Genomic DNA, 27,014 nt, shown 5'->3' with positions numbered 1-27,014 from the left:
GACCTTTCTCTTTAATCTGAGTACAGAATTAGGTCGCTACGATTTTTTCTCGCAAAGTTACAGCACTTTAAACGAGAACTGTGCCGCCGTCATTAGAATAATCTAAGGTACGAGAGGGTTGTACAGTCGGACTTTTCCTGTGCATGTGTTTCGTGCATGTAGGTGTAAAGTTGAGTGTACGTCGAGTGTAAGTTGAGTATATGTTTTAAATGCGGTACCGAGTTCGTCCGACACACAATAAACAGCAACACTTTTTCGCTATCGAGCATGCCCTCGGATTTTGGATCATAGAGTCGAGGACATGCGCGATATTACAAATTAGAAAATGGCGTCGCAAAGTTATATATTCAAAAGACTTTAACACTAAACCTACCAAGCAGTAATACTAACTGGCATGTACCGCTTCACAAAAGTAAGAAGACCGAATTTATATAGAATTTGTAAAGCTTTTGTTATAAAACTTGCTGCAACAATGTAACTTATTCAAGCGTTTTCCACGAAAGAGTTTCGAAACTTTGCGGAATTGCAAAATAAAAAAGCGGTCACTTTGACCGCGGTAGGTTTAGTGTCTATTAAAAAAAAAAATAGTCATGATTTTATGATAGCTTTAAGTTAACGAAGTTACAGCTTTGTTGGACAATTTTTCAGCGAAAAATTGCCGATGCTTTAATTTTGCCGGCGACTGTATAAAATCGTTCCCCCATCCAAGGTAATCACGACACCAAAGGAAACTCTCAACTAAATCAGTAAAATTCGCTGGAATCCAGGCTGGGGGACGGCAAAGAGGCGAGCACCGTAACCGAGGCCGCCATTTAAGTCCATCCCCCCGAAAAAAGCTATCGCGGGCCCTATGCAGAAAAGCGTTCTCGATCGCGCCGCCGGTGAAAAGTGGCTTTGATGTTCCTTTGTGCGTCAGTTTTTGGATTACCGTGCGGTTAGAGTGGGTGCTCGTTGGATCCGTGCTGGGCAACTACTTCCCCGCGGCTCTCCCTCGTTTCCGTCAGGTAGAAAAGCCGATGCATTAGCGAAATCGAAAAGATTAAAAGAGCCCTGGAAACGGCGGAGTTGGCCGCGTCGCCGTCAGCGTCCGCGGACGAAGGAAGAAAGGAAGGAGCAACGCGACTCGGAAAACCTAGCGATGGCGGAACGGATTCAGGGTTGCGCGTAGGCTGGCGACGACGGTGTCGTGGCCGGGAGAATGAAAGCACACAGCGATCGTTGGATCGTTCCGCGACCGATCCAAAGGATCCCGGAGAGCCGTGGCACGCGAGCAAAGCGAAAAACGCGAGTCTGTCTGGCCGTATCGCCAACAAAGCTGGGGGGAGGGAGAATAAAAAATTCCACTTGTCCAGGGCGCAGACATAAAGTGTCGCGAGAGAAAAAAGAGAGAGAGAAGAGAGAGAGAGAGAGAGAGAGACGCGCAAATGCTAGCGGCGTCGGGAAAACATTTTCTCTCCACGTTCTCGTCGAGGACCCGGGAATGATCCGAGAGACAATAGCGAATGCCCTAACGAGAAACGAGCCGGAGAAATTTTTTTCATTGAACGCCGTGTGGCTGGATCTTGCCACTGTTCCAACCAACGTGCAGCCAAAGAGAATGTTTACCCGAAACGCTCGCAGGGAAGAGGAGGACGGCGGCGACGACCGTTCGGAGATCTAGAAAACGAGCGACGAATGCGCCAGGGTATTTATGAAACCTCGCTTAATCATCGCAAACGGATGTTACGGACGACTTATCGTACAACGATCCAAGAATAACTTAATTACATCGGTTCGTCGACGGTAACATCGTCGTCGTCGTCGTCGTCGACGTCGTCATCGTCGCGGACGAACGAAACCGCAGCGCGGATCATAACAGTATTTCTTACCGGCTCATCGTGACTCGCGACACGCGAGCTGCGTGCTCGGACTACGAGCGGATTACCTGGAACGATAATTAGCTTCTGCGCCTTCCGACCGCTCGCCTCGACTGCCAATATATACGCCGGGATGCAGACTTAATGGGTTCCTCGATATCCAGCGCTACGATTGCTGCGAATATCCGAGCGAACATCCAACGACGAAAGTCGAGAGATCAACGTTGCGCCCGCATGATCCTCGTGATCCCGATGCTGTTATTTACGAGGACCGTCCACCCTTATCCTCTTGATGGCTCTCAGAAATGAGTCCCTCGCTTCCGAGTTCGCTCGCTTTCATTCAATAAATTCTATTTTCTTTTTTTTTTCATTACAACTCTCTTCAAGAATATTCGAGATAGATGCGGTACATATTTTTCTCGTCGATTATATAAAACGGAAATTAAAACTGTGCTCCTTCTCTTAATATATCGGGTCGTCCGGGTTAAAATTCTAAGTTGCTTCATTTATTTAAAACATTTCGTTTTGCGAGTGTGTTAAGAAAGCACTTGGTTCAGTATTTCGGCCAATAAAATGCAAGACTTCTACGGAGATAAGATTTCGAAAACTACCAGAAAAACGTCGAAAAGTTTCCTTTGCATTAATCATTTGCTCTAATTAAACGATTATCGTTTACTTTCTCGTGAAAGGACGGAGCAACTTTCCGAACGATCCAGCGTATCAACAGTGTTGCGTAGGCGAAAATGATACGGTTTTCAGACGATGAAACGGAAGCTCCGAGGCCGACTTCCATTCATAATTTCATAGCCCATCGCGTTTCATACTCTAAGCGGCCTTTTTATTACAAAATGGGTACGGGCAAGAAGACTTAGCAGGGATGCGCCAGGTGTGTGCAGCCTGAATCATGCTAAATGCCATCACGCAGCAAGTGCGCGGACCGTCTAATGAATTTCTCACGGCGGTGTTGCGAAACTATGCGCAAGAGATCCTGCACTAGACAGGAAGATTGCTCTCGGTTCTTTAAAATTTTAATCATAGGGGAAGTGGCCCGAAGTTCTAACTAAAGTGGCGTGCAAGATGTCAGCCGACACGTGGAGGGTGCCAGTGTCGGAACCACGCTAATCGCTAGACTCGCGGTTATGGTTTATGCAAATTCTCAGAAAATACTTCGTTCAAATCGTGCAGAATCTGTAGCTACTCTCGGTCCACGAAGACTGTTGCAGTTTCTTAAAATGCAGTCCACTAATTGCTAATAAATGGCTGCACTTGGTGATCTACTGCTCCGAACATCGACAGAGGCGGACCCGCCAGTTAACGCATAATGCATCACAATTCTCGGGTTTCGATGATAAATCTCTACTGAACACCTTTAACCCTTTACCGTTCCAATTTAAAGGAACATTGCTAGATGACCGGGTTTTCATAAATGAACATTTAAGTTTACCGAGTCCGAGTCATAGCAATTATTTTTGTATCTGATTCTTAATAAATTTTTACATAAGATAATCTACTAAATTGTTTCACCTAGTGTTTCAATAACAGAACGCGATACAAACTCCTACAAATCAATTCGAACGAAGCAAGAGTATTTCGATCGTTCGGACCGCCAGCAGGCTAATTCGATCTACGATAGCTCAATTGGCCATTTTTTACATTCAAGAAAAATCGCGACAGACGCAAAAAGATTTTCCAACACTTTCCTGGCGTCTGGGTGTACTCGGAGCAATCGAGGCCGACTAGAAGAGGCTAACGTCCACGACGAGGGCCGAGCAGCCCGACAAAACACACACACTTTCATCTGATCAGAATCGATCGGCAAACTGCTGAAAGCCACGATCCGGTGCAATCCCTTGTCTGCCCGGACAGTTCGAACGACTCTCTTATTGCAAGCGCCAAGACCGAGGAAAGACACGTTCGGTATCTGCAATGCGGCTGGAATTTATCGACGGACAAAACGCGGCTGGAGCGAGCCACGCCAAGTTAAGCTCGGCGGTCGATCGACACGGTTATCGTCCCGCTTCCACCGCAACCGAGGTAAGCATTTCACCGCGTTTGCGACCATTTGCGACCACTGCACGTGGTGGAGCGTTCCAAGTGCGCGAGGAGACGTCTAGGAGAGCCTGTGTCCGAGGCAGAATGCAACGCAGACGGTCCTGAAGCACCGACTTCGAGTTCGGCGCTAGAAAACTAATCGTTCAGGCTCTTGGAGAGCTTCGCTCCAAATCCTCGGCGTTTCGAAGTCCTCGATGCTCGTTAGGTCGCGACGAGCTTGCAGCCGGCAGTTTTCCATTGTGCACAGCTGGTCCTCCGCTATCTAGGTCCTAATATTGCCGGCCCTCGAAACCGCGGACGTGTTTGCGGAGCAATCGTCGGCTTCCACCGCGAGTCAGCAAACTTTTTATCCGGGCTAGACCCGACCCAGTTCGCGAACTCGTGCAATAGAGCGCAAGGAAGGTCGTCGGGCGGCCGTGAAATCTCGTATTTCGATGCGCGAGGAGCATCTCCGTGGATCGAGGGGATCGAGAAACGGCCGTGGCACCCAATCAAAATGCAGAGGGGGTCGCGGGCCCCTCTGGACGGCCCTGTCGCACCGCTAATTATAACTCGACAGCGAAACCACCGCGTCGTTGCTTCGCGATACAGGCGATAGCGAACGGTGTTGACGACAAACCGGCGCGGCAGCACGGCAAGTGGCCAAAGCGCCGCGGAAAAACGGATTTTCAAAGAAACCGCGACGCGACCATTTTCCACGCGCCAGCGTTTCCCTCGCGCTTCTCCCTCGCGAAAGCGACGCGAAATGTCCGCTCGCGCTAATTAGCGCCCCGGGCCGCTGGCCGATGTGTTTAAATCACGTCGCTTTAGAGCTGCTAGACGCCTCCTGTGACGCGACACCCGGCTGATTGATAGCCGGGGACGTTTTCAGCGTGATCCGGAAAGGTTCGCACGTTCATTCGTTCGTTCGTTCATGAGAGAGAGAGAGAGAGAGAGAGAGAGAGAGAGAGAGAGAGAGAACTCTGCTGATGGTTCGCGCTTTTGTGGTAAAACGTTCAGCATCGATCCATTCGTTACACATCAGAGACGTTCCGTATAGGACAAATTTTCCAAAGCGTCGCAAGATTACTATGACGATTTTTATTACGATTTACAGGAAAGGGTTTTGAGGTGATTGCCTCCGATTATTTTTACTTTCGGATATATTGCAGAGGACCAATAAATAAGAAATACAGTCATGTCTCCCTAACTGACGCTCATATTGCGCAGAAAAATGGACAATTTGGGAAAAGGAGATACGATTATTCGAGCCTTGAATCTCGTTTGTATAGTTCTTGACAATACGTAACTATGAAAACAAATCGCACAAGGATCGATTAATCGTATCTCTTCTTCCCGAATTGTCCATTTTTCTGGAAAATCTGAGCGTCAATTAGAGAGACATTACTGTACGTGTTTTTCTTTTATTTCGTTCGTTTTCATATACTGCTCAAAAAAATTATAGCATTGAAAAATTTTGGATAAATATCGGGCAAATTTGACTGACGATAACTCTGCGGAAAATCATCGCAGTATGATAATCTTTCTTTCAAATTAAAGCTTGAAACCTCTACTTTAAAACGGTGTTATCCCAATTTTTAAATGAACGCATGCAATGTGCAATCTCCGTTCGTCGACTTCCCTGTGGTGCATATCCGATAACGTCAATGCCGGTGGTACATCACAAAAATGCAAGGTTACTCCAAAATGCTGTAACTTTGCGAAAGAAAAATCGCAGTCGTGTTTCATTTTTTTTTTTTTTAATTAAACTTCATTCGATTGCACATGGCACCTCCGAAAAAAATTGTACGAAGTCCGCGCTGTTCGTTAAACCTGACAATTTTCAATATGACGAACATTGTCTCGTATTCAAAGGGTTACAGTGGCGAGGGTGCGTCAAACTTAAAATTCAGGAACATCGTCTCAAACTAGAGGTTGCAAGATTTAATTTTTAAAAAAGTCATCATCGCACGATGATTTTTCGCGGAGTTATCGCCAATTGCATGGGGTAAAACCACCCCTCGAAGTTTACAAGATTATATATACGACACACAGCTGAAAATTAGCTCGGAAATTATCATAGCAGAAAGGCTAATCTTTCCGCCGTTTGAATGTGCACAGAGTGCACAGTCCAGGGGGGCGATGAACCCACGCAAGATCTCTCTTGTGTACCGTTTTCCAGCTTTCCAGCTAAATCATGGATTCGCGACGGGCCGCGTTAAAATGTAATGCGAAAAACAAACGGGGCGTTGCTCGGGGCCACGCGAAATACGAACCGCGCCGTATCGGTAACATTCATCGCGGGCTCTTGATGCGTGTGCGATATGATCTTTGCAGCCGCGTTTCAGATACGCCGGCACGATTCGCGCGTAAAGACACACCGTGTGCAGTGAATCGTCGCGCGTCTCGGCCGAACATGGAATTGCATCTCGCGATACCAAATCCTTCGCCGATGGACAAATCGTGCGCCCCGTGACAACTGTGTATTGCATATTTCATATCCTTTGCGTAAGTGCTAGCGAAAGAATTTCCAGCTTGCCCGTGGGCGAAGCTTCCGCTTCGGGAAAAGTTGCTGCGGCTTCTGCAATAATTTACGGGTCTGCGCCACGTTCGCTGTTACGTTTCGACCATTCCGCAATATCTTGCTGGGTTTTGGTCCGATGTGCTTCTGTTTTGGTCCAGACTTAAACTTGTTCTACCTTAACTCAGTTCTGGTACAAGCGGGTAAACGCTAGGTAATGTCACATGAAAAAATATGAAAGTAATTCTTTTATTAAAAAGAAATTGGAAAATTAATTCCTATATAATTTGATAGAGCGTAAAAAATGCTGTAAAAATGTAGATTTTCAAAATTTCATCTGAAAAGTTACTAGTACTTTGTTCTCAGTTAAATGCACACCCTCCCCCCTTAACCCCTTGGATAAAGACAACGAGTCAGTCTCGTGATGAATCTACTTAGTAGATTCTATTAAATATAAATACTATTTGTTTCTTGTAAATCAAAACGAAATTTGATTCATCTGCTATCAAAGTTTCGGAATGACAGTAAATGAAAACGGAAGACATTAAAATTGTCATGTTCTCTCTGTCAGAGAAATTACGAAGACGAAGATGTGCTAATTAACGCGGTTGTGAAATAAATTGCAGCGCAAAAGATTAGGAGAACGTTCTGGTCCATTCCAAGTTCTATCTCGATCGGTTCCACGTTCTGGGTTCTTTCTACTGCAGGTCCGTTCTCGATCTCCTCAAGTTCCGCTCCTAGTTTCATCTTGAATTCCAAGTGCGATTTCGTTCCGTTCCAGATTTCAGACTGGATCCGATCTCGATTCTATCTGCTCTCCTCTCGCTCCGCTGTTTCTTATACCAATTTCCTAAACCTTCCTCTACCCGTGCCGGGTTTCCAGTCAGCCTTGGACAAACCTCGCTCGAGCTGCTCCAATATTCAAATCCCAGCGACTCGCGACGCCCTGCAGCTGATTACTGAAATATGATCGAATCTACGAAGTGCAGCATTGTTCTCCCAAAGCGGGAACAGTGGTCGAGCCAGATCTCGAGTCGACTTGATCTTCGAGGAGAGCTCCTTTGGCAGAGAGACAAGAGCAAAAGATAAGCGGGCAGCCGGCGCTATGGGCGAAGAGCGAACGATGTAACGCGTTATGGAGTATCGACCTGTTGGCACCCCTGCGTGCCGCAGCTGCGGCGTATCTCTATCTTTAGCTTGGCCCGTGCCCGTGTCGTTCCATCGCGCGGTCCTCTCCTTCATAGCCATGGTGGGTGCTCTCTCCCCTTGGTGTTTCTTTGCTCGCGTAAACCCGGAGCGCGCGCATCCCACTCGGCCCCCTTAGAAAATCACGACCCTTCTTCGCCGGGAACACCATCCACACTTCGTCGCCCGGGGAAAAGTTCAACGGATCCCCGGCTGCTCGATGGATTCGGCCGACGAGGGCTAGCCACCCCCGTCACCTTCTCCAAATTTAATGAAACTCGCGGCCGGCGGAGGACGTCGGAAAATGTTCATTAGCGGCTGCTCGCTGGTTTTATTACCGACCGCTCTTTCGTTCATGTGGACGATTGCTTTCGACGTTTCGAGACGCGTTTGGTCTTTCTCTTACTGCTAGGACATATTCACGACCGCGCCGAAAACATCTCATAATATTTCATAGAATTAAAGCATTTTAACCCTTTCCACTTGAATGGCGACTCCGAAGAGCCATTAAAAATTGTTACGTCACGTTTTCAAATAATTTTATTAATCGAATTCGTTCACATTTAAGGAACTGTTGGAAGGATAACTGTTGGATCAATCACAAAATTCAATTTCATACGTATAAAACGCATTAGGTTACATAAAATGGAAATACAGTGAGTCAGGAAAACTGTATTAAATTTTGCATTAATTTGACTTCGAGTGCAAAGGGTTAACCCTTAGCGCTCCACGCGTTACTCGGGTACTACCTACCAGCAACTCCGGCACATTTTTGGAGCAAAGCGCCTGAGATAAAGGAAGTCTTATTTCGAGCGGAAAAGATTACACGTCCTTGTGAAAGCGTTTGATTTTGTTCATTTTACGTCGCTAAGTATAAAAATGGGCAAAAAATGTTTTAATCGTAATGGTACACAACGTTAAGCACGTTTTCGCTACAAATAACAATTGCCAACGTCGACAAAAACATAGCATCTTCAGTGTAATCATGCCAAAAACATTGCGCTCCGCAGTAGTAGAACCTTTGGATTTACTGAACAAATGACGGATGTCTCCATAGCGGAGCCAACGGAGCGCTAAGGGTTAAGAAATTTTTATGGATTAGCATAGAAATTAAATTTTAAATAATTTCGTCACCCGCATACGGGTGACGCGGCAATCAAAGTGTTAATACGGTCAGCCGTCTTATAACGCGGTTCATATCGGTAGCAGAAATGTTTCCATAGCGTCACGGTTTTTGTGGACACAAGCAGGACGATCGTCTTGTAGTTTTAGTAGTTATGCGAGGCTTGTCCTTAATGGAACCTAATTCGGTAGACGGTTGTTCGTTTACAAATTTAGAGGCACATTCAAACATGTATTAATCTAATTATTAAGTAAAAGAATTTTAGATTCGTTTCATTTTCGTATTATCGCAGCGTGCGACAAGCCGTCAGCATTTCTGAAATTTGTAATGTCTAGTTTTATAGAAATGTTCGATGTTTGTTTTCGTCCTCTGAAATCGTTAAATAAATTGCAGAGCACTCCGAGGGCACGGTTCCGATATGACATGGAACGAATCTATCGCGTTGTAAGGGGGTCGACAGTATGTACTATGTACACATAGCTTCAGCTTCGACGATCGCGCTTCGTCCCTCTAAATTCAAAGGCTAGTGAAACGTTCGTCTTCAATATTTGTTCGACCTCTGAATAGGAAGAATGATGGCAGAGAAAAAATGTCTGCCGGGTATATACTTCGAAGATCCATATTGCGAGGAAATTTCGTCGAAATCCTAGGGAGCTGCTCGCAACCCCGTAAGTTCCTCCTTAATCTGGGACATCGAACAGCGGAATGTTTCTTCGGAAGACCGTGTCTTCGATTTCCGAGGAGTAAGCTGCTTAGCCCAGTTTAATACAGTCATTTTCTCCGAACCCGATCGCGTTTCTCGTTCGTCGAGGAATCGACCGGGGACGACTGGCTATCTCCGAGACGGCATCGGCCTCGAGCGATTCGGAAGGAAAACGCTTTCGATTTGCTCGACCGGTTCCCCACGAGGGACACCTGTCGCGAAATCGACCGAGATCCGGAGGAGATGAGGAACGAGGCGCGCGAACCGAGAAAGAAGAAGAGCAAGCGATCGCAGTTATCCGGATTCCGTCTTTCTTTTCCTTAATCACGGTGCGCACCTGCTCTCCCTGAAACGCGTGGGAATCGAAACTTGCGAAATCGTTTTGAGGAGGCGTGTTTATCTGGCAGACGAAATTCTTTTGAATTCGACGAAGACTTTTCTACGAAACTGACGTCGGCCGATGCAAAGCATCGGATATTTTTGGGGGAACTAGGATAGCGGAGCCGATTATCTCCGGGGCAGAGGTCGGCATATTTTATTCGAGGAATTTATTCGTAGTATTACTAGAATAAACTTTAATTCGAGGAATTTATTCGAGTAATGCCGAACTCTGCTTTTTCTCCGCCTTCGAGCACAATTAACTCTGTGTTTACCGAATAAGACATGTTACATTTTTCTATTAAAAAGTAAACAAACTAAAGGAATAAAAAATATGATATGTCTTATTCGACAAATATAAAATTAATTATGCCCGAAAACAAACCAAATGCGCTAGCAATTGGCTGTACAAAAAAACTATCCCTTCCCAAAGTTTCATCGAAACCCATGTAAGTCGATAGGTTTGCTTGCAAATTTCTGTTCGTGCACGCAACGATTTCAGGAGACCGTGCAGATCGTTGGACTGGAACCAAAGTCGAGGAGCCGCAAGGCAAGGGTGCGAGAAGGAGCTCGCACCCCTGTTCTCGCTCAGCTTCCTCGAAGAAAGCGCGCAGCGCGCCGTGACATAATCGATAAGGAGCTTTTCCCGTTGCGGGAGCGTATCACAATACTCTGTTTGCCGACTCGGTTCGCTCCCAATTCGGTTTTCCCCGACTTTCGCTCCCACGAACGACTCGCTATCTATAATCACGCGAACGAAAGTCGCTATCGCCGCGGCGGCGAGACACTGCGGTGGCATTCGTAATCGCTTCCGCCGGTTTTTCCGTGCTCGTTCTAGCCTATCCGGCCAATTTCCCTTTACTGCGATGGAAAGCCAGCGAACACCATCGAGACTACAATTTTCATAAAACCTTAAGGGCCTCCGGAACGGCCGGGCATAATAGGTGCGCACCTTTTTAAGCACGGTAACCCAAGTTAAGCGACGAAACCATCATTAACACGTTGAATCCATTTTTGTTGTAATATATCCGAACAAGTTGAATTTCGACGAGACGTTCAGAATGCAAAAGAGTTAAAATACCAATCGCTATTCAGTTTCATCGATTCAATTGCTTGAACTTTGTAGGATCTTTGGGGGTTGATTTTCGAGACTCGACGTGTTGAATGACCACGGAAAATATTTCAATAAAAATTGTCGTCACGACAATTTTTAATAACCAAATCGAACGTCCATTTCATACTTTTGTCGTGCTTGAAATCTTTTTCTATTTGCAGCGTTCATATTTAAGTGGAAAAAATTATTTCTATGCATCGTGCTCTTCAAATTTGCGCAAAATAAGAACAAATTTCAATGAACGCATTTCTACAGTTACTTTAATTGCACGACGTCTCAAGCTGGCTACTTTAGATATCTCTAGTCCGGGCTCTCGCCGAAATTGATCGCGATATTATAACCCCGAGCAAACTGGAACCGGTGATTTTAATACGCCAACAGAGACTTCCAATCATGCCGCGGAACCATCGAAAATCCAGGAAACTCGGGAAACCAATGTCGCTGCTCTTCCAGGCGAATGTTAATCACGGTGGGCCCGTGATTACTCTCGCCGGCGCGGCGCAAAGAAACAAATAATCGCCGCGACGTTTCATCCTGGCCGTCCACGGTTTATCGGTTTTCGATGGCGATTCTTCCGGCAGGGCTGAGGGGACGAGGCAATTTCGTAGCAGCCCTCTATCCCGAGGGATGATCGCCAGTGAAAGGGAACTTTTGCGCCCGTTACAATTCCGTTTGAGCGTTATCGGAGCGTGGCTCCGTGGACTTTCTTCCTCGACGACGGCGCACGGGGACGTAACTTCATTAAGGAACCCCAGGTCAGTTCGCCGGGGGGATCTGTATTATGTCGGATCGGAAAATAGACAAACGGGAGGAGAAAGAGAACCACGAGGAGCACGCCGGGAACGAAAATTGCGCGATCTCGGCTTGACAGGCTTTTCAGTACCGAGTTCCAAGCGAGTTTCGCGAACCCACTGTTTCCATTCACCGGAGAAACTCGTGGGTTCGATGCGCCGCAGAAAAACTGCGGCCATTGTTGCGGACGAACGAACGAACGACGTGACGCAAAGGAACGACGAGGAAAGGCAGGTTGCGCCACGATTTTCATGGTTTTCGAAATTTCATAGTCGATATCACTTGGCTACGGAGTACGTAATTGTCGAGTCTGTCGAATAACCGATGAACAATCATCAAAAATCTCTCGCGAAAGTCTCGCGATGCAATTTCGTCGTTCCAGCCAGAATTGCGGAGCTGGACCCTCTCATCGCAGTAATTATACCTCAATCGCTTTCTTCAAAAATAAAGTATTTAAACGAAAAATCGTGGCATCTTATATAACATTTCATACTCGATGTACAGTAATGTCTCCCTTACCGACGCTCAGATTGTCCACTAAAATAGATAATTTGGAAAGAGGAGATACAATTATTCGAGCCTTGCGGTTTATTTTTATGGTTATAGATTGTCCACAATTATAAAAACGAGGAGATACGATTATTCGAGCCTTGCGGCTCGTTTTTATAATTATAACTATAAAAATAAATCGCAAGGCTCGAATAATCGTATCTCCTCTTCCCAAATTGCCCATTTTTGTGCGCAATCTGGGCGTTAATTAGAGAGACATTACTGTAACTTGGCAATTGTTAAGTCGCTTAAGTAACCGGTGAACAACTTCCGCGAAAGTCCCACAAATCTCAAATTAATTTAACGAGCGTAGTCGAAGCTACAAACCTGATAATAATTTAGTTCGAAAGATAGACATAGAATTGTGAGTGAATTTAGATTCAGTGAAACTACTGGATCTAAAATTAGTTGCTCCGCCTTATCTGCTAGGTTCCAGTGTCAACAGAAAGGTTCAGTTAGGTATCTGGATGAGACACATCGATATCCTTGAGGAGTCGATAAAAATTCCAGCAGATACTAGAATTTATCAGCGGTCCGTATCATGGACATTTCTTTTTACGGACAGGAAATGTGCATGAATGTTTGATGGTCTTCTAGACGAGGTCTAAGACGTTCCGTCTGGCAAGAAATCGATTGGCATTCCCGAACGCGAGGAATGCGAGACCCGCTCGCGTCGACGTCGAGCGACTCCGTTTGATTTCCTCGCCGTGCCGGACTGTCGTGCCGTCGGTTTTGTCGTTTCAATTGCGCCGTTGACTCAGGGTCGCTGATAGCAACGGGAAATATTTGCGATTCCCGCGATGGTGTACCCCGGCTCGATAAATCGTATCGCGTTGCCGATGGAGACGAGATAGTGCGATGACGAGTCGCGTCATCAATGGCATAACGAGGAGCATTTATCCTAGCCTTTCGCAGCTTTTGGTGAGCAATGCCGCAGTTATTTCTGCGACACGATTAGCTCGACGGAAGCGTCCGAAACCGAATTTGTTTTTCAAATGTCTCTCTTACTCGAAGAAAGAATCTCGTGAACATCGGATTGGCTCAGCGGTTATGATTCAATGTAAATGCAACTGGCGTAAAGTTTAACTTGATTCGATGCTGGTAGCAAACGCGTCAAGCCATAATTCCCTATCGCTTATGGCTCTCAACCCCTTTTCAAATTCATTTTCATCGCTGCCATCGAACTTTCCAAATGCAGTTATGCATGCAATTTCGTAATCTCGCGAACTTAAATTAACAACGGACCAGAGATCAAATAACTTGAAATATTAACACGCTCTGTATTCTTTCGGTTGGAAAATTGAATAGTCAAAAAAATCCTAACAGCGCCCTGGCAACCCCTGAATCCTGCCGTGCTCGATGGTAAACGCCCACGCTGGGAAACGATCGGTTAACCAAATCGAGTCCTGCACTTTACCGAATCGTCACCCGAGCTGTTCCTAATTTGCGCTGTGTTGTCGCGACTGTTTTCTGGATCAACCAGAACGCGGTTGACGCTCATCGACAAGATTATCGACGGTTGGAAGAGTTCTCGCGATTCTGCGCACGTGAATCTTCCTCCTGTTGCCGGTGTCACTGGCAACTGTCGAACGCAGGGCTATCTTAGCAACAGGAAACATCGGGCGTGTCAAGATAAGCCTCCCAGCGGAATGAGAGTCTCTGGCCATGCAAAACGAATTACCGCTGCACGCTGCGCCCTTCTACCCGACTGCTCCCCGCAAAAGGGAAATCGGGGTCCAACGAACATCCCGAGAAAAAAAAAGAAAGTACGATACGATGCAACGTTATTAATAGCACGACGGGCCGCTTGTATATTTATCGGTCACCTTTCCGTCATGGGAATCGGGAATAAGATCAACAACCTGCGTTTGAACCTTGCACTTCCAGCAGGAAATTTATCATGCTACATTGTCTAACTAGCTGTCGATTCCTTGAGGATGCACAAGCTTTTTGTAAAAAGAAATTCGCCCGATTCGACTCTTAACACTTTTGAGTGCCGTGTCTATTAGAAGTGGACAAAAATTGACATCGAATCTATCTCTGTTTTGTACATAATTGTATATAATGTATCTATATAATAATAATAATAATAATAATAATAATAATAATAATAATAATATATATATAATCTATATTGTATATAATCTACCTCTATTTTATATCGCTAATTTGTACATATAATTCTGTTCATAATCTCTCCCCGATACTCCGGCAATCTTTTAAATCCTCGTTTAAAAATTCACTAGTTTTTCAAGGAACTTAACTACGCAGTGAAAATAGCCCGCTTAAAATATTTTAAAATTCAAGAAAATAAGGATTAGTACAAAATGTTGTAGTTCACAAAAAAGGAATAAAATTTATAAACGTGTTATCGACGTCAGCGATGCACTTTCGATGCATTTCAAATGTGGAAACAGTCCTCGACAAAATTTATCTAGTTTAATAAAATTCCACGTGTCGTTTAAAAATTCAAATTTCTTTCCATTTTTCGAGGCTCCCAGAGGCGCTTCATTAATTTCATTTGTTTCAACACCCGAATGAATCGTTTCAGTAACGAACAAGCAGATGTTTTATTCTACATTAGACTCCGGTAAAAAAAGCTTGCATGCAAATCGTGTTCGGAGCATTGCACCGTAAATATGCAGATGCACTCGAATTATGTAACGCTCAAAGTTTCCCAGTGGTCGTTGCACGATCGACACACGCGTTCTTGCGACTGTCACCGAGGCCTAGCACGGCGGTATATGTTTCCGGAAAGCTACGTTTCCTATTCCCATTCGTTTGTTTTCCTCCGTTTATTGTCAAGGCAACAAATGAGAATTCGATTGTCCATTCGACGACGGTGAACGGCGTCAAGTGAAAAATCGTATTTACCCAGTATTTAGCTGATTACGATATTTACAAAGAGCCAAATAATTCAGCTGCTTTCCTCAAAAATATATAAACACGTCAAACGAGAACCCGGAACGCTTGTATTTCACTTTCAGGGATTTTAAATTGACGTTTAAATCATGAAAGAAATTCTCCATCTTTTTTTTTAAGTTTCTAGTGTACCCTAACCTCGGGATTGTAACACATAAAGTACACAAACAATAATGATGCAACACGGTACATACGGTCCAGGCACTTGGCGCACTGTACGCACGTAAACGTCACGTAAACACAAATATTTCAGGTTAAGTTTGCAGTTAAGTCCAGGCTTGATACCACTCCGGATACGTTGCGGCGGGTGTAGAATGTACGCAGGTGTCCCCTTCGATCCTTTTTAGTCGTGCCCCATGATCGCAGGATTAGAATAATAAAAGAACAAAAAATTCGATCGAACAGGTTCCTTTCGGAACGATGCACGCAGCGCCGAGCCACGTCTTTCGAAATTCTTGACAACCGTCGGTCCATATTCGATGCATCGATTATCAATTACAGTATTTGAGTTAATTGCATTAATCGGTAAAACTAATCACGATTAACTGCCGTCGATCGTAAGAATCGTAAAAATTTCGATCGACCAATGTGTTGACAATATATCCACTCCAAAGATTGCGTCTTCTATCATTTGATCAGCTCGGATTTTTATGGGTTTTACAGTTATCCTGTGTTAGGCGCTATATAGTTAACGCGGTGATTTACAACGCGGTAAAAACGTGTTTTCGAAACTGCTTAGCATAACGTAGAAACTGCGGAGGATATAAATAAGAGTAGGTATTTCGTAGTAACGATATGGTCAAACGAAAAGTTCTAGAGGGATTGGGGGACACGCGAGTAGTTAAACTCGCCATCGGGTTAATGAGAATCGTGCAACGGATTCAAGGTACTTACCGGCGAAGACTGTGTCCTGCAGATTGTACTTGCTGGATCCAGTTTTGCCGACTTTCGGGAAGTCCTTAAGCTTCCGGCCGCTGAGCTTGAGTTCGCCACTCAAGTGCGCTTCCTCCAGGATTCGCTCGAGGCTTCTGGTGAGCTGCTTCTGTATGTGGCCGCTCATGTTTGACGCGACCATCGCCATATTACATTTTTTGGGCACGTACACACGCGGAAGCACGGCAGCGAATATTCTTCTCCCCTAACAAATATTCTCCTCGTCTGCTCAACGAGGCAAGAATTCCTCGCAAACAAAAAAAGACACTGAACGCACACCTAACCGTCCCCGATGCTCGCTCCTGCGCTACTGATTCACCATCCGATGGAACATGCATCGGCGCATTCGACCCTAGCGCCGCCAATCTGACGCCATTTTGAAGCTTATCGAACCTTATCCGCGTTCGAGAATCGCAACAATCAACATTTAAAATTCTTCACAGTCCTCTAAAGTGGTAACATTCGAAAGGTCCTCTCTTTGTTATCAAGTGCAATCCTTTCGTATTAATCGCTTTGCCAGTTCAGTGAAGTGTGCGAAGAAGAAGAAGAAACAAAAAGAATCCTTCAATATCGTGGGAACTAAATAAAATTAATGATTCATCTATATTTTGGTAGTCAATTTTGTAATGAACGGAGATCCAGCTCCGGTTAGAGATGTGTATGAGATTTACATCGAATTTGATAATGTATATTACAAGTATACCTATATTTACAAATTACATTCAGTCATGTCGCATAATTGTACATCATACAAAGTCGATTTGATTTCTAATTCTACTTGAATGTGTATGTTCATTAATTTTTCACCTCGGCAACTACAATATTGTTTGCTATCTGATAATCTCTTATTAGTCGTTGTTCCACGTTTGGCAAACAAGGTTTGTATCTGCAATATTCCATGGTAAATTCTCCCTTTCCTTGCGTGGATGATCTCAATTCTCCGGAGTAGCCGAACATATCGTTCAACGCTACTTCAGCGACTAGAGTGAACCATCCTTCGGACGCGTCGGTGTTGAGCACTATGCCACCTCGTTTGGTTATTTGAGCTACGATTGCACCCTGCACAGACAAATAAATATATCATTATATATACTTCTTAGTCTTATCTTCCAATTATTAGGCTGCGGATTTTTTTGCGAAATAAAATGTTTCTATGTCGAGTGTAAGAAATGGAAGTTAGAGAAACGTTTGTTTCTTTATTTAATAATGTCATTATATCAAAAATAGTGTGGCAGTATTCTTAAATTATTTTAAAGTCTTTACAGGTTCGTATTTTACATACTCATTTTTGCTATGAGCGCATAAAATCCACTGTCTACGATCGACACTTACCTGAAACTCCATTGGGGCAGACACTTCTACCGTCATAATCGGTTCCAGTAGCTGCCAGGATCCTTCTCGAAACGCGTCCTTCATCGCACCTTCGGTAGCTAAGATGAATGCGAACTCGGAGGAATCAACACAGTGATGCTCACCATCGATTAATCTGAATCTAATACCCGACACTTTGTGTCCAGATAGTTGTCCATGTTCACACATGTGCATGAACCCCTTCTGCACACCGGGAATAAATTGTTTAGGTACGTTTGTTCCTACTGTTTCATCCCTGAACTCCACTTTAGTGTTTTGATCTGGTGGAAGTGGCTGAAACAATATAGCTGTATGATGTCGCGTTGCATGAATGAACATAGTATAGATCAACCAAAATACCTCTACTATTCCAATGACACGGGCAAACTGGCCAGCACCACCAGACTGTTTCTTATGGAGATAGTCAAATTGATAAGGTTCGCGTAGTATCTCACGGAAAGAAACCTTCGGCTTTCCAAGGATAATGGGGCAATTATATTCTCGTTCTAATCTTTGCCCATAGATCTCCAGGTGTAACTCCCCCATTCCCGAGACAACGGATTCCTAAATTGTGCAATTATCTTGTAAACCAGAGTCCATAAAATTAATCAGCCATTTTAACTTAAGTTTATTTGTAAATTGTTTGTATGAAAACAATGTATCTTGATCTTAGGTGATGCAGTTAAATGACTCAGCATGCGTACTAAAACTTGAATAGGTTACCTTATTGTCTACATCGAACTCGAATCTGAAGGTCGGATCCTCTTTGGTAAATCTTGCCATACCTTTCGCAAAGCTGTCTCTGTCTTTTGAGTTCTTCGGTTGGATGGACATGGATATTACGGCGTCAGGTACGTAAATAGACTCCATTGATATTTTAGAATTAGGAACGCTGACAAACGTGTCTCCTGATGCGCAATCTATACCGAACACAGCGAAAATGTCTCCGGCATAAACTTTTTCTACATCTTCCATTTGATTTGCGTGAAGCCGTACTAATCTTTGTACTCGAACCTACGGAACAATATATTAACAGAAATACTTATTGCTAATCAAAAGGTTAACTGACCTTTCTACACGTTCTCGTGTTGTATAAAGTATCTGACTTGTTCAACATCCCTTGATAAGAACGGAAATAAGTTAGTTGACCAAACCTACCAGCTTCCAATTTAAATGCTAATCCGACAAATGGGTTCTTGCTGTTCCTTTCAGATTTTAAGAGGATTTTAACCGTCTCGTCCCTGTAAACGGGATTAGATATAGTAAAAAGAAATAAACAACTTATGAGAAGGTATAGAATGCATCAGAGCACTTTTTTCCCTCAAATGCATAATTGTCGACTTCGGCAGGATTTGGTAAATAGTCTAAAACGGCATCCAACAATGGTTGAACACCTTTATTCTTTAATGCAGTTCCGACTAGAACGGGTGTGAAAGTTCTTTTTATACAACTTCTTCTGATAGCATCTTTGATATCATTTTCAAGTATCTGGACTTCATTTAAATACTTTTCGCCCAAATTGTCATCGACATTGCTCAAATGTTCGATTAATTCTTGTTTAGCATCGTTTACCTCTATGTAGAGACATATATATGTACGATCAGTTGAGGTGATGTTACTATACAATCACAAAATAGTTGTTTTATATAGTCATTATATGCTTATTCATTACCTGCTCTCATATCAGCTGGAATTTCATCTTCTCTTACAACTTCACCATAGTTTCCCTCAAAATACAATGCTTTTTGAGAAACAATATCTACTATCCCTTTACAATTATTCTCTAAACCAATGGGTAGCTGTATAAATGCAGCATTATGGTTCAGTTTACCACGCATCTGATTTATTACTCTCTTATGATTTGCACCTAACCTATCCAGTTTGTTAATAAATGCTAGGCAAGGTACATTATACCTTTTCATTTGTCTATTTACAGTCATCGTTTGAGACTGAACACCTCCTACAGCACATAATACAAGTACAGCTCCATCCAAGACTCTCAGAGCTCTTTCTACCTCTACTGTAAAATCTACATGACCAGGTGTATCAATGATATTGATGTTATAATCTTTCCACAGTGTATAAGTTGCAGCTGACTGAATGGTAATGCCTCTTTGCCTTTCCAATTCCATGCTATCCATAGTTGCTCCAACATTATCTTTACCTTTCACCTAATTTACAAATGGATGAAGTAGAAGTATAACAATTTTATAAACATTATTTTTCCTTACCTCGTGCATTTCAGAAATTCTGCCAGTGTAAAATAATATACGTTCAGTCAACGTAGTTTTTCCAGAGTCAATATGAGCAGATATACCAATGTTCCTAATTTTATCTAACTCTTTATGCTCGGCATGTTTCGCGAAATTTGACGAAAAGCGGGAATTCTATGAGTATAAAACAAAGTTAAAAAGTGTCAATATCTATATATATTACATATAATTACATATCATTTAATTCTATAACCACTTTGTAACCTAAATTTTATAGAAGGTTAGGATAGTTACCTTGAAAACGTGCGAATGCACCTGTGACACAATGTTCAAATTGAACTTGTGTCTTAAAATTGTTATGATAGTCATGATAATTGATTTATTTCTTGACCGTATTCACAACAATAATTCTATTAGTTTTATTTTAAAGTTTACTCCTTACCACTTGCTGCTACATACAGCATGTGGATTGATACTGATGTGAACGAATTATGACGAACATAGCCGACAATAAACGATGTTACTTTTGCTAAGAACCGCCAGATTTAGGATTCAAAAAAAATAAAAGAGGTTCTACAAAAGAATGGTTTATTGTGTGAATCACTTAATCATATATATTTTATTATTTTTTCGTAATATCCTTATTCGAAGGTTTGTCTTAATATAAAATAGTGCATATCGCGAACAAAGGAATTTTACAATTTTAACAAAATAAAACACAACAAGCTTATTTTAACTAACTTATTAAACTGTTCTTTTATGCTACAAATATTTACATTGAGCTTACGAGGCCGGGAAGTACAAACGTCATAGAACTTAAACAATTATATTTTGTGCTCAAGCGTTAAATTCATTTTTACACATTCTTCTTAAATAATGTTTACTATATCCAAATGCACTTTGCAATATATTGTCAATAACATATTTGTCTTTTTTTTTAAGTAACTTATCAAATATGTAACTGTATTTGTAAAAAGATCGTTTATGGAACAAGTAAACTGGCATAAATATTACTTTAATAATCTTAATAATTCTTTTTGTTAGGCTCAAAATACATGTTTAGAAATACATTATGCATTTTACAAAGTCCAAAGGAAATTCAAGAAACTGTGAAACGAATAATATATAATTAATAACATTAGGGTCTGTTTCTTGAAAGGTGAAACCTGGTGTAAATCTTTCATCGTAATAAATGTTCACTTCGCCACGATTATTTTATTTAGTTTCTCGGAATAGTGTGGAGAACTATTATAACCATCGATATATCTTAAATCTCTTTTTTCTTCAAAACATAGACAACAGTAATTAATACTTTGATGAATATTTTTACTGGATTGTCTTTGATCAATCGTGCATAATTCATTGAACCATGAACATCCAATTTAAATGCATGCAGACAATGAGAATCGTGATTTACACACATTACATTTATCAAAATACGTTTCTAATGAACTTCGTGCTACTAATTCGAACATACTAACATACATAACATTTATAAATAGCTGTTTAATCACACTGGGTAAACGTAGTTCCTTTATGTATGTTCTGACTTTGAATCAAAAGATCTTATAAGCACAAAATATACTTGCAAGGGTTAAATAATTAGCATAACATATGGAGTACACCTGTCAACGTCTCGAGGAGTTAGGACACTGCGGAGTTTTAAAAAGTCTGGTTAAAATACTACTTTGAACCCTAGAAAATAAAATTCAAAAGCATCCCGACAAAAAACTATTTTTGGACATATCTTTTTTAATGAACTTTTTATATTGTGTACAAGTTTCTCAGAAATTTCCCACTATAATAAGCCCACTATTCTGACCTTTTACGGTATCCCAACTCCTCAATGATATTCCAGTATATGCTGCTTGTATTTTGCATTTCATTATTCTTTTTATTTGTTTCAATACTTGAGTGTTGATAATGTGTTTTCGTAAAGAGTATAAAATCTGTCTTATTCTTATAAATTTTCTTTTCTGTACATACATTATATTTTGCTGGAGTCAAACTACAGCTATTATTATCCTTACAGTTAAAGACCTTTACAAATACATTAGTGTAATATCTGATTAAAAGCAAGTAACATTTTTGGTACTAAGTTTAGTCGGCGAATGTTTGTCGTCGTTGTCGCCGAAATCCATACCGAACGGTACGGAGTTCCAAATGGCTTTATCACTACGGTCATCTTCTTCGCTCAAAATATTGCACATCATTCGGTCATCGTAGAGGGAAAATCTTGCTGTTGATTGTCCACGACCACGAATCTTTCTTACAGAGGGTGGCAGATCCCCTGGCGTCTTTATTCTCATGTGTGGATCCTTTAACACGTTCAGGTTCGACCCCACATTAAAAACTTCGTTGAATTTGTCGATGCTTTCCTGTCTGCTTAGATTGTTCTCGCTTTTTTTGTTTCTTAAATTGACAAGAGGCAGACTAGATGGTCGTGTATTTGTGTTGTTATCATTATCTAGCTTCTGTTTACCAATTTGCACAGCATTTTTGTCATTTTTGTCCAATGGAATGTTAGTTGCCGGTAATTTGGAAATAATACCGTTCACATACTTTCCTCCTGGAGATATCGTCACGTTCGTCTCGACCGTTTTGATTTGCACGTTCTGTTTCGATAGTAAATTCGACTTCGAATCTTCCCTATCTATTTGGTATTTATTGTACATATGCATCTTCTTATTGACGAGCAGTTTCTTCAGGTTCGGCCATCCGAACAACTTCTTTCTTGGACTTTCTTGCGCGCACACCTCGTGCACGTTTGTTTGTTTACGTTTGCCATATGCTGTCGTACCATCGTCGGAAATCACATTTTGGACGTAAGGTATAGGCGTTGCCGGTCTCAGTTGTGTCAACTGAGTCGTATGTTGGCTCAAGTAATCATGAGAAACCAGTCCTTGAGCCTCTGATACTATTTTATATTGATCGTTGCAAGCATGCTTCATAGATTTGTCCACCAATACGTTACCGTTACAGCCTAACTCTTCAAACGAGTCCGATTGTAACATTAAGTTTCTCTCCATGCACGGATTCCGTCCTTGATAAGGCTGAAGTGTCTGAGCGTGGTTGTATATTGCTACTTCGTTTGAATTTTTAACTAAAACGTGTGAAAGCAGATTACAGATCAGTTAAATGAAAAGTTAAATTGTCAATTTGAATCGACAATAAAATATTTTAATTTGTGATCGTTACTTACAACTATGCTCGTGAACGATGCTTTCAGAAGGCGACAGTGTTACTAAGTTTTCAACAATACCATCGTTACTTGTATTATCTTGTACCATGTGCAATGATAAATGACCGACATGAATGTTATCGTGATGAGACGTTTCACTGTAAAGACTGTTTGTAGTTGAAGGCACTAGGGTGCAATGGGAATTGACCATTGGACTCCCATCGGTGAAGTGCATAGTCACTAAAAGTTCATAAGTTTCTTTGTCAATGGTCTGTAATCATACTTGCATACTGTAATCACAAAATGAAACGTACCACGATGAGATTGTAGCTCTGAAAGACGTTCTTCTATACATAAAGCGGTTAACCGTGCTTCCGCGTCTGCGTCCCAGCAGTCTTCCATCGTTTCTCTGATCAAACGTACACCTGGTCTGTCTACTAAACTACCCTCTAGCAGAGGTCTAGCTTTATTACGCGAAACTAACACTTGCATCTGCTCGAATGTCGGATGAAGTCCGATCTCCTTTTCGTACGGTTGTCTGTACATGGGTATCTCTGAACCTGGCATGTAAATATCCGAACATCTTGATACTAATTCCCACAATACTAGACCCATCGCGTAAACGTCTATCTGTTTCAAAGAGCTTTCGCAATCTCGTAAATTAACAGCGCCTTCCAATACTTCCGGTGCCATGTATCTTAATGTGCCGACCTAATTAAGGATTGCTGTTATTAATTGTTCTGCATGGAGCAAATTAACACAGGGTTATAAGTTATTGTCTTACATCGTTGATTGATTTTATTTCGGCGTGCTGTTCCTCTCCGTTAGAATAGTATTTAGAACCAGAAATTTGTACCGCCAATCCTAAATCGCATATACAACAAGTACCATCGGCTTTGATTAATATATTTCTCGAGTTGATATCTCTGTGCGCGATACAAGGCTTAAACTTATCTGTAAAGAAGAGAGTCAACAGTTAAAAATGATCTTCAACATACTAGAGGAGTATTCATTTTATAGCCTACTTACCACCTTTGTGTATATCAGTATGTAAGTAAGCGAGTCCTTTTACCATAGAGAGACCCATTTTACAAAATGTGGGCCAATCGATTGTATGTGTTCTTAAGAAATCTGTCAAAGTACCACCTGGTGCAAAACTAAGTACCAAAAGATATTCAACACTGCCTTCCATGCTTACTCTTTCATCCACACCTGAAAATCAATAAATACTTTTAGCGATACTTTAGCGGATGAGATAAAAAAAGAATCTTGACAGGCAATACCATAATAGCTTAGTAAAGATGGATGTTCCATGAAGGGAAGGCAATAAGTATCCCGTTCGTTTTGGAAATAATTACGATAATGAGAAGGGAATATTTTCACAGCAACATCTTGGTCACCCATACTGCCTTGCCATACTGAACCATACCGTCCTTGTCCTAAAAATAATAAAAAAAGGTTTGGGAAACCAGTCTATGAGAATGTGTATATTTAATAATATTATTTAGTCTACAAAGAACATACCCACAATCGTTGTAAGTTTTAAATGATCTACTGTATAAGTACCAGTTCTCAGAGCTGTACTATCTAAGAACTGGTCTGTATATGAAAGTGGTTTCCCTAATCTTGCTAACATATTCATATGGTACATGCGATATACCATTAATCCTAAAATGAATATTATTATCAATATGCAAACCAGGGAAATTGTTATGATGAACATTAGCTTTCTAGAGTCTGATTGTTCCAAATACTCGGTTGCTGAAACAAATGAAACATTAGAAGTATTGGTAATTTAATAAATGCTAAACAATATTCTTCCTGCATTAATCTTACTTGGTTGATTATTTTCTGTGGTAATAGAGTTGTGCACTTTGTTTTCCGAGTACAAAATGTTGGTGCTGTTAATGTTGAGATTGCAATAGTCTCCATGACAACAGCAGAATTTTGTGTTGTTCAATGCTTTGGTAGAACGTTGAAGAGCAATACATTCTGAAGTTTCACATTTTTGTTCACCGGACTGTTTCCAGCAACCTAAACGATTAAAAAGACATGATTTATTTAAAAGATTATTTATAAACAGTTACGTAAAGAAAAAAATATTTCAGGTACCTTGGGATAAAATGATTATTTGTGTTCCATTTGCAGTCTTATCTTCTTGCCACAGTGCATGGCAGAAATTAGTACATTTCTCATATTTAATATTGTCATCTGGCTATAAAGAATGAATTAATACACTTTAATATACTTAATGTTAAAGGCATGGTAAAAAATTCTCAGTTTACTTACAAAAGTATACTCTTATGATACAGTACATATATTTTTAACTTACTATGGTATGAACTACATTACTGTCGTTGGGTATATTTTCAGGTACACTGGGTATATGTTGTTTTAAAGAAAGATTTTCAATATTTTTCTTTCTGCTGGCACATATTCGAATGGCATTAATGGGTGCTGAATTTATCCCACACAGTAGCACGATCAATGTAATTGATACAATGGCTTTCATTGTGCCTTAGCAGACCTCTTGAGCTCAAACACTTCAACAGAAGCGTTGATCCTTAAGAAGTGGCATCTTTGATTACATCAACATATACTACTGCCATGTGTAGGCTTTGCTCATCTGTTCATTACATAAAATATAAATGCATTTATTACAAAATTGATAATGAATATAATAAATAAAATGTAGTTAATACTAAAAAATTTTATATGAATATTACAAAAAAGAAAGACATAATCAAACTTTGATAATTCAGTAATTAGAAAAGATTTAACAAACAAAAATCAATACAAATCCAATATTTGCGGATCAATAAACAATAATTCCTTTTAAGCTGTTTCTAGAATCTTTCATATTAAACTATCTTGTGACGCGTATGCATAAGTTACTATGCATACTATAAGCAATTGACCATGACAATTTCCAACAATGATAAAAAACTCTAACTTATAGAAATAAACTTAAATTTGTATAGGTCGAGCTTCGCTATGAATTCTAGTCACACAGATAAAACATCTTAAACATGTAATAAATAATGCAAGTTAATCTAAATTTATATTGTCAGTTATAAAGATGTTTACAATAGAACATAAATAAATATTTTAAAAAGATAAGATTGACATACAGAGCAATCTAGGTACTGATCAATGTCAGAGAGTAATTAGATGCAGTAGTCAAGGAAAGTGAATATATTAAAGATTGATATTTTGTAAAAAGAGGATACTTGAATAACAACGCGAGTGTTGGTAAATTTTGGTGGATTACGTTGTTCGTAGATCGGATCTTTGTGTAAAAAATAAAAGCGGCGGCAATTATGACAGGAAAGAGGTGCAGTCTCTGAAAGAATGATGCCGTACGAATATCGGAACGATATTAAACTTGTTCAGCTGCGATATACACCGTACGCGCGTATAAAAAGAAGCGTGATACATGCTGGAAAAAATTAAGAATAGGAAAATGAAAAAGAAAATAGTAGTATCGCACGATATGTTGCACGAACGTTGAAAGAGACATATACTTACATTTTTCTGGACAGGTTTCTCGAGTTTCTTAGTCGAGAATCTTGAGAAGTTCGGTTTGATACCGACAGTATCATTGCACACATCCGTGAACGATTAGTAACAGATATTCAAAGTAAATACAGTATCAACGTTCAGATATTTGACAGACAAACCGTATCCATTGAATTGTAATTCATTCACGTGTTCGCAAAGACAACGTAAAACGTCAATCTCGTATCAGAGGCACAACATTATCGGTCTATGTAGTACTGCCAACTTTAGATATTGAACATTCGAATCGTTTGATTTGAATAAATAAATAAATTTGTACTATGTGCATCGTTCCGTTTTAATGAATTTTCAACAAAATGTATTATTGATTGCACGTTCTACGGACTAGACCATAGAATGCTTACGTACCGAAGCGCTTAATCAGTCGCCATTTTTGTCTTACACAAAAAGAAACGGTTTCTTTATATTGCTTGTTTAATTATCAAACGAATTGATTGTACTACACTTTTCAAATAGCTATAATTTTTTCATATGTAATTTATAAAATCGAAAGCAACCAATCAGACGTCATGTTTTGAACACAAGAGTTTCTAAAGCTATGCAGTTTAAGTTCGTGAGTGTTCGTACTAGAAATTCATGAATTG

The 27,014-nt window shown here is 41.2% G+C and overlaps 3 protein-coding genes across 7 annotated transcripts in view; all 3 read right to left on the bottom strand.

Annotated features, from left to right (window-relative positions):
* The window catches only part of Lrch (Leucine-rich-repeats and calponin homology domain protein), a 45,922-nt gene extending 29,488 nt beyond the window's left edge, over positions 1-16,434 (bottom strand). For 2 of the 3 annotated variants that reach the window (XM_076523876.1, XM_076523875.1), the window contains exon 1: positions 16,069-16,433. In XM_076523876.1, the coding sequence (XP_076379991.1) occupies positions 16,069-16,255 (187 nt within the window). In that variant the 5' untranslated portion in view covers positions 16,256-16,433. Of the gene's footprint in view, positions 1-16,068 lie in introns of all 3 variants that reach the window. The other variant, XM_076523877.1, reaches the window with a different exon arrangement.
* Positions 16,435-16,691: 257 nt separating this feature from the next.
* On the bottom strand, positions 16,692-20,154 carry mEFG1 (mitochondrial translation elongation factor G 1). The gene is made up of 9 exons (XM_033485223.2): positions 19,965-20,154; positions 19,689-19,844; positions 19,130-19,628; positions 18,770-19,031; positions 18,527-18,698; positions 18,181-18,471; positions 17,818-18,021; positions 17,440-17,751; positions 16,692-17,166 (listed from the first exon to the last, which is right to left on the bottom strand). The coding sequence occupies exons 1-9, from the start codon at positions 20,037-20,039 to the stop codon at positions 16,903-16,905; spliced, it is 2,235 nt and encodes a 744-aa protein (XP_033341114.2). The 5' UTR covers positions 20,040-20,154; the 3' UTR covers positions 16,692-16,902.
* Positions 20,155-20,241: 87 nt separating this feature from the next.
* On the bottom strand, positions 20,242-26,618 carry wit (kinase protein wishful thinking). Of its 3 annotated transcripts, XM_033485378.2 has the most exons (12): positions 26,380-26,618; positions 26,123-26,290; positions 25,184-25,477; positions 24,964-25,066; positions 24,688-24,885; positions 24,376-24,612; positions 24,135-24,290; positions 23,881-24,063; positions 23,636-23,805; positions 23,166-23,562; positions 22,873-23,091; positions 20,242-22,773 (listed from the first exon to the last, which is right to left on the bottom strand). In XM_033485378.2, exons 3-12 carry the CDS (start codon positions 25,361-25,363, stop codon positions 21,740-21,742), a joined length of 2,877 nt encoding a protein of 958 aa, XP_033341269.1. In that variant the 5' UTR covers positions 25,364-25,477; positions 26,123-26,290; positions 26,380-26,618; the 3' UTR covers positions 20,242-21,739. The 3 variants fall into 3 exon arrangements, with proteins under 3 accessions (XP_033341269.1, XP_033341268.1, XP_033341272.1); XM_033485377.2 differs by lacking the exon at positions 26,123-26,290; XM_033485381.2 differs by lacking the exons at positions 26,123-26,290; positions 26,380-26,618 and adding an exon at positions 25,983-26,119.
* Positions 26,619-27,014: the final 396 nt, after the last annotated feature.

The sequence above is a fragment of the Megalopta genalis genome, chromosome 7 (genome assembly GCF_051020955.1).
Source record: "Megalopta genalis isolate 19385.01 chromosome 7, iyMegGena1_principal, whole genome shotgun sequence".
Classification (NCBI taxonomy): domain Eukaryota; kingdom Metazoa; phylum Arthropoda; class Insecta; order Hymenoptera; family Halictidae; genus Megalopta; species Megalopta genalis.
Note: the sequence above shows the minus strand (reverse complement) of the source record. Positions and strands in the feature narration are given on the sequence as shown.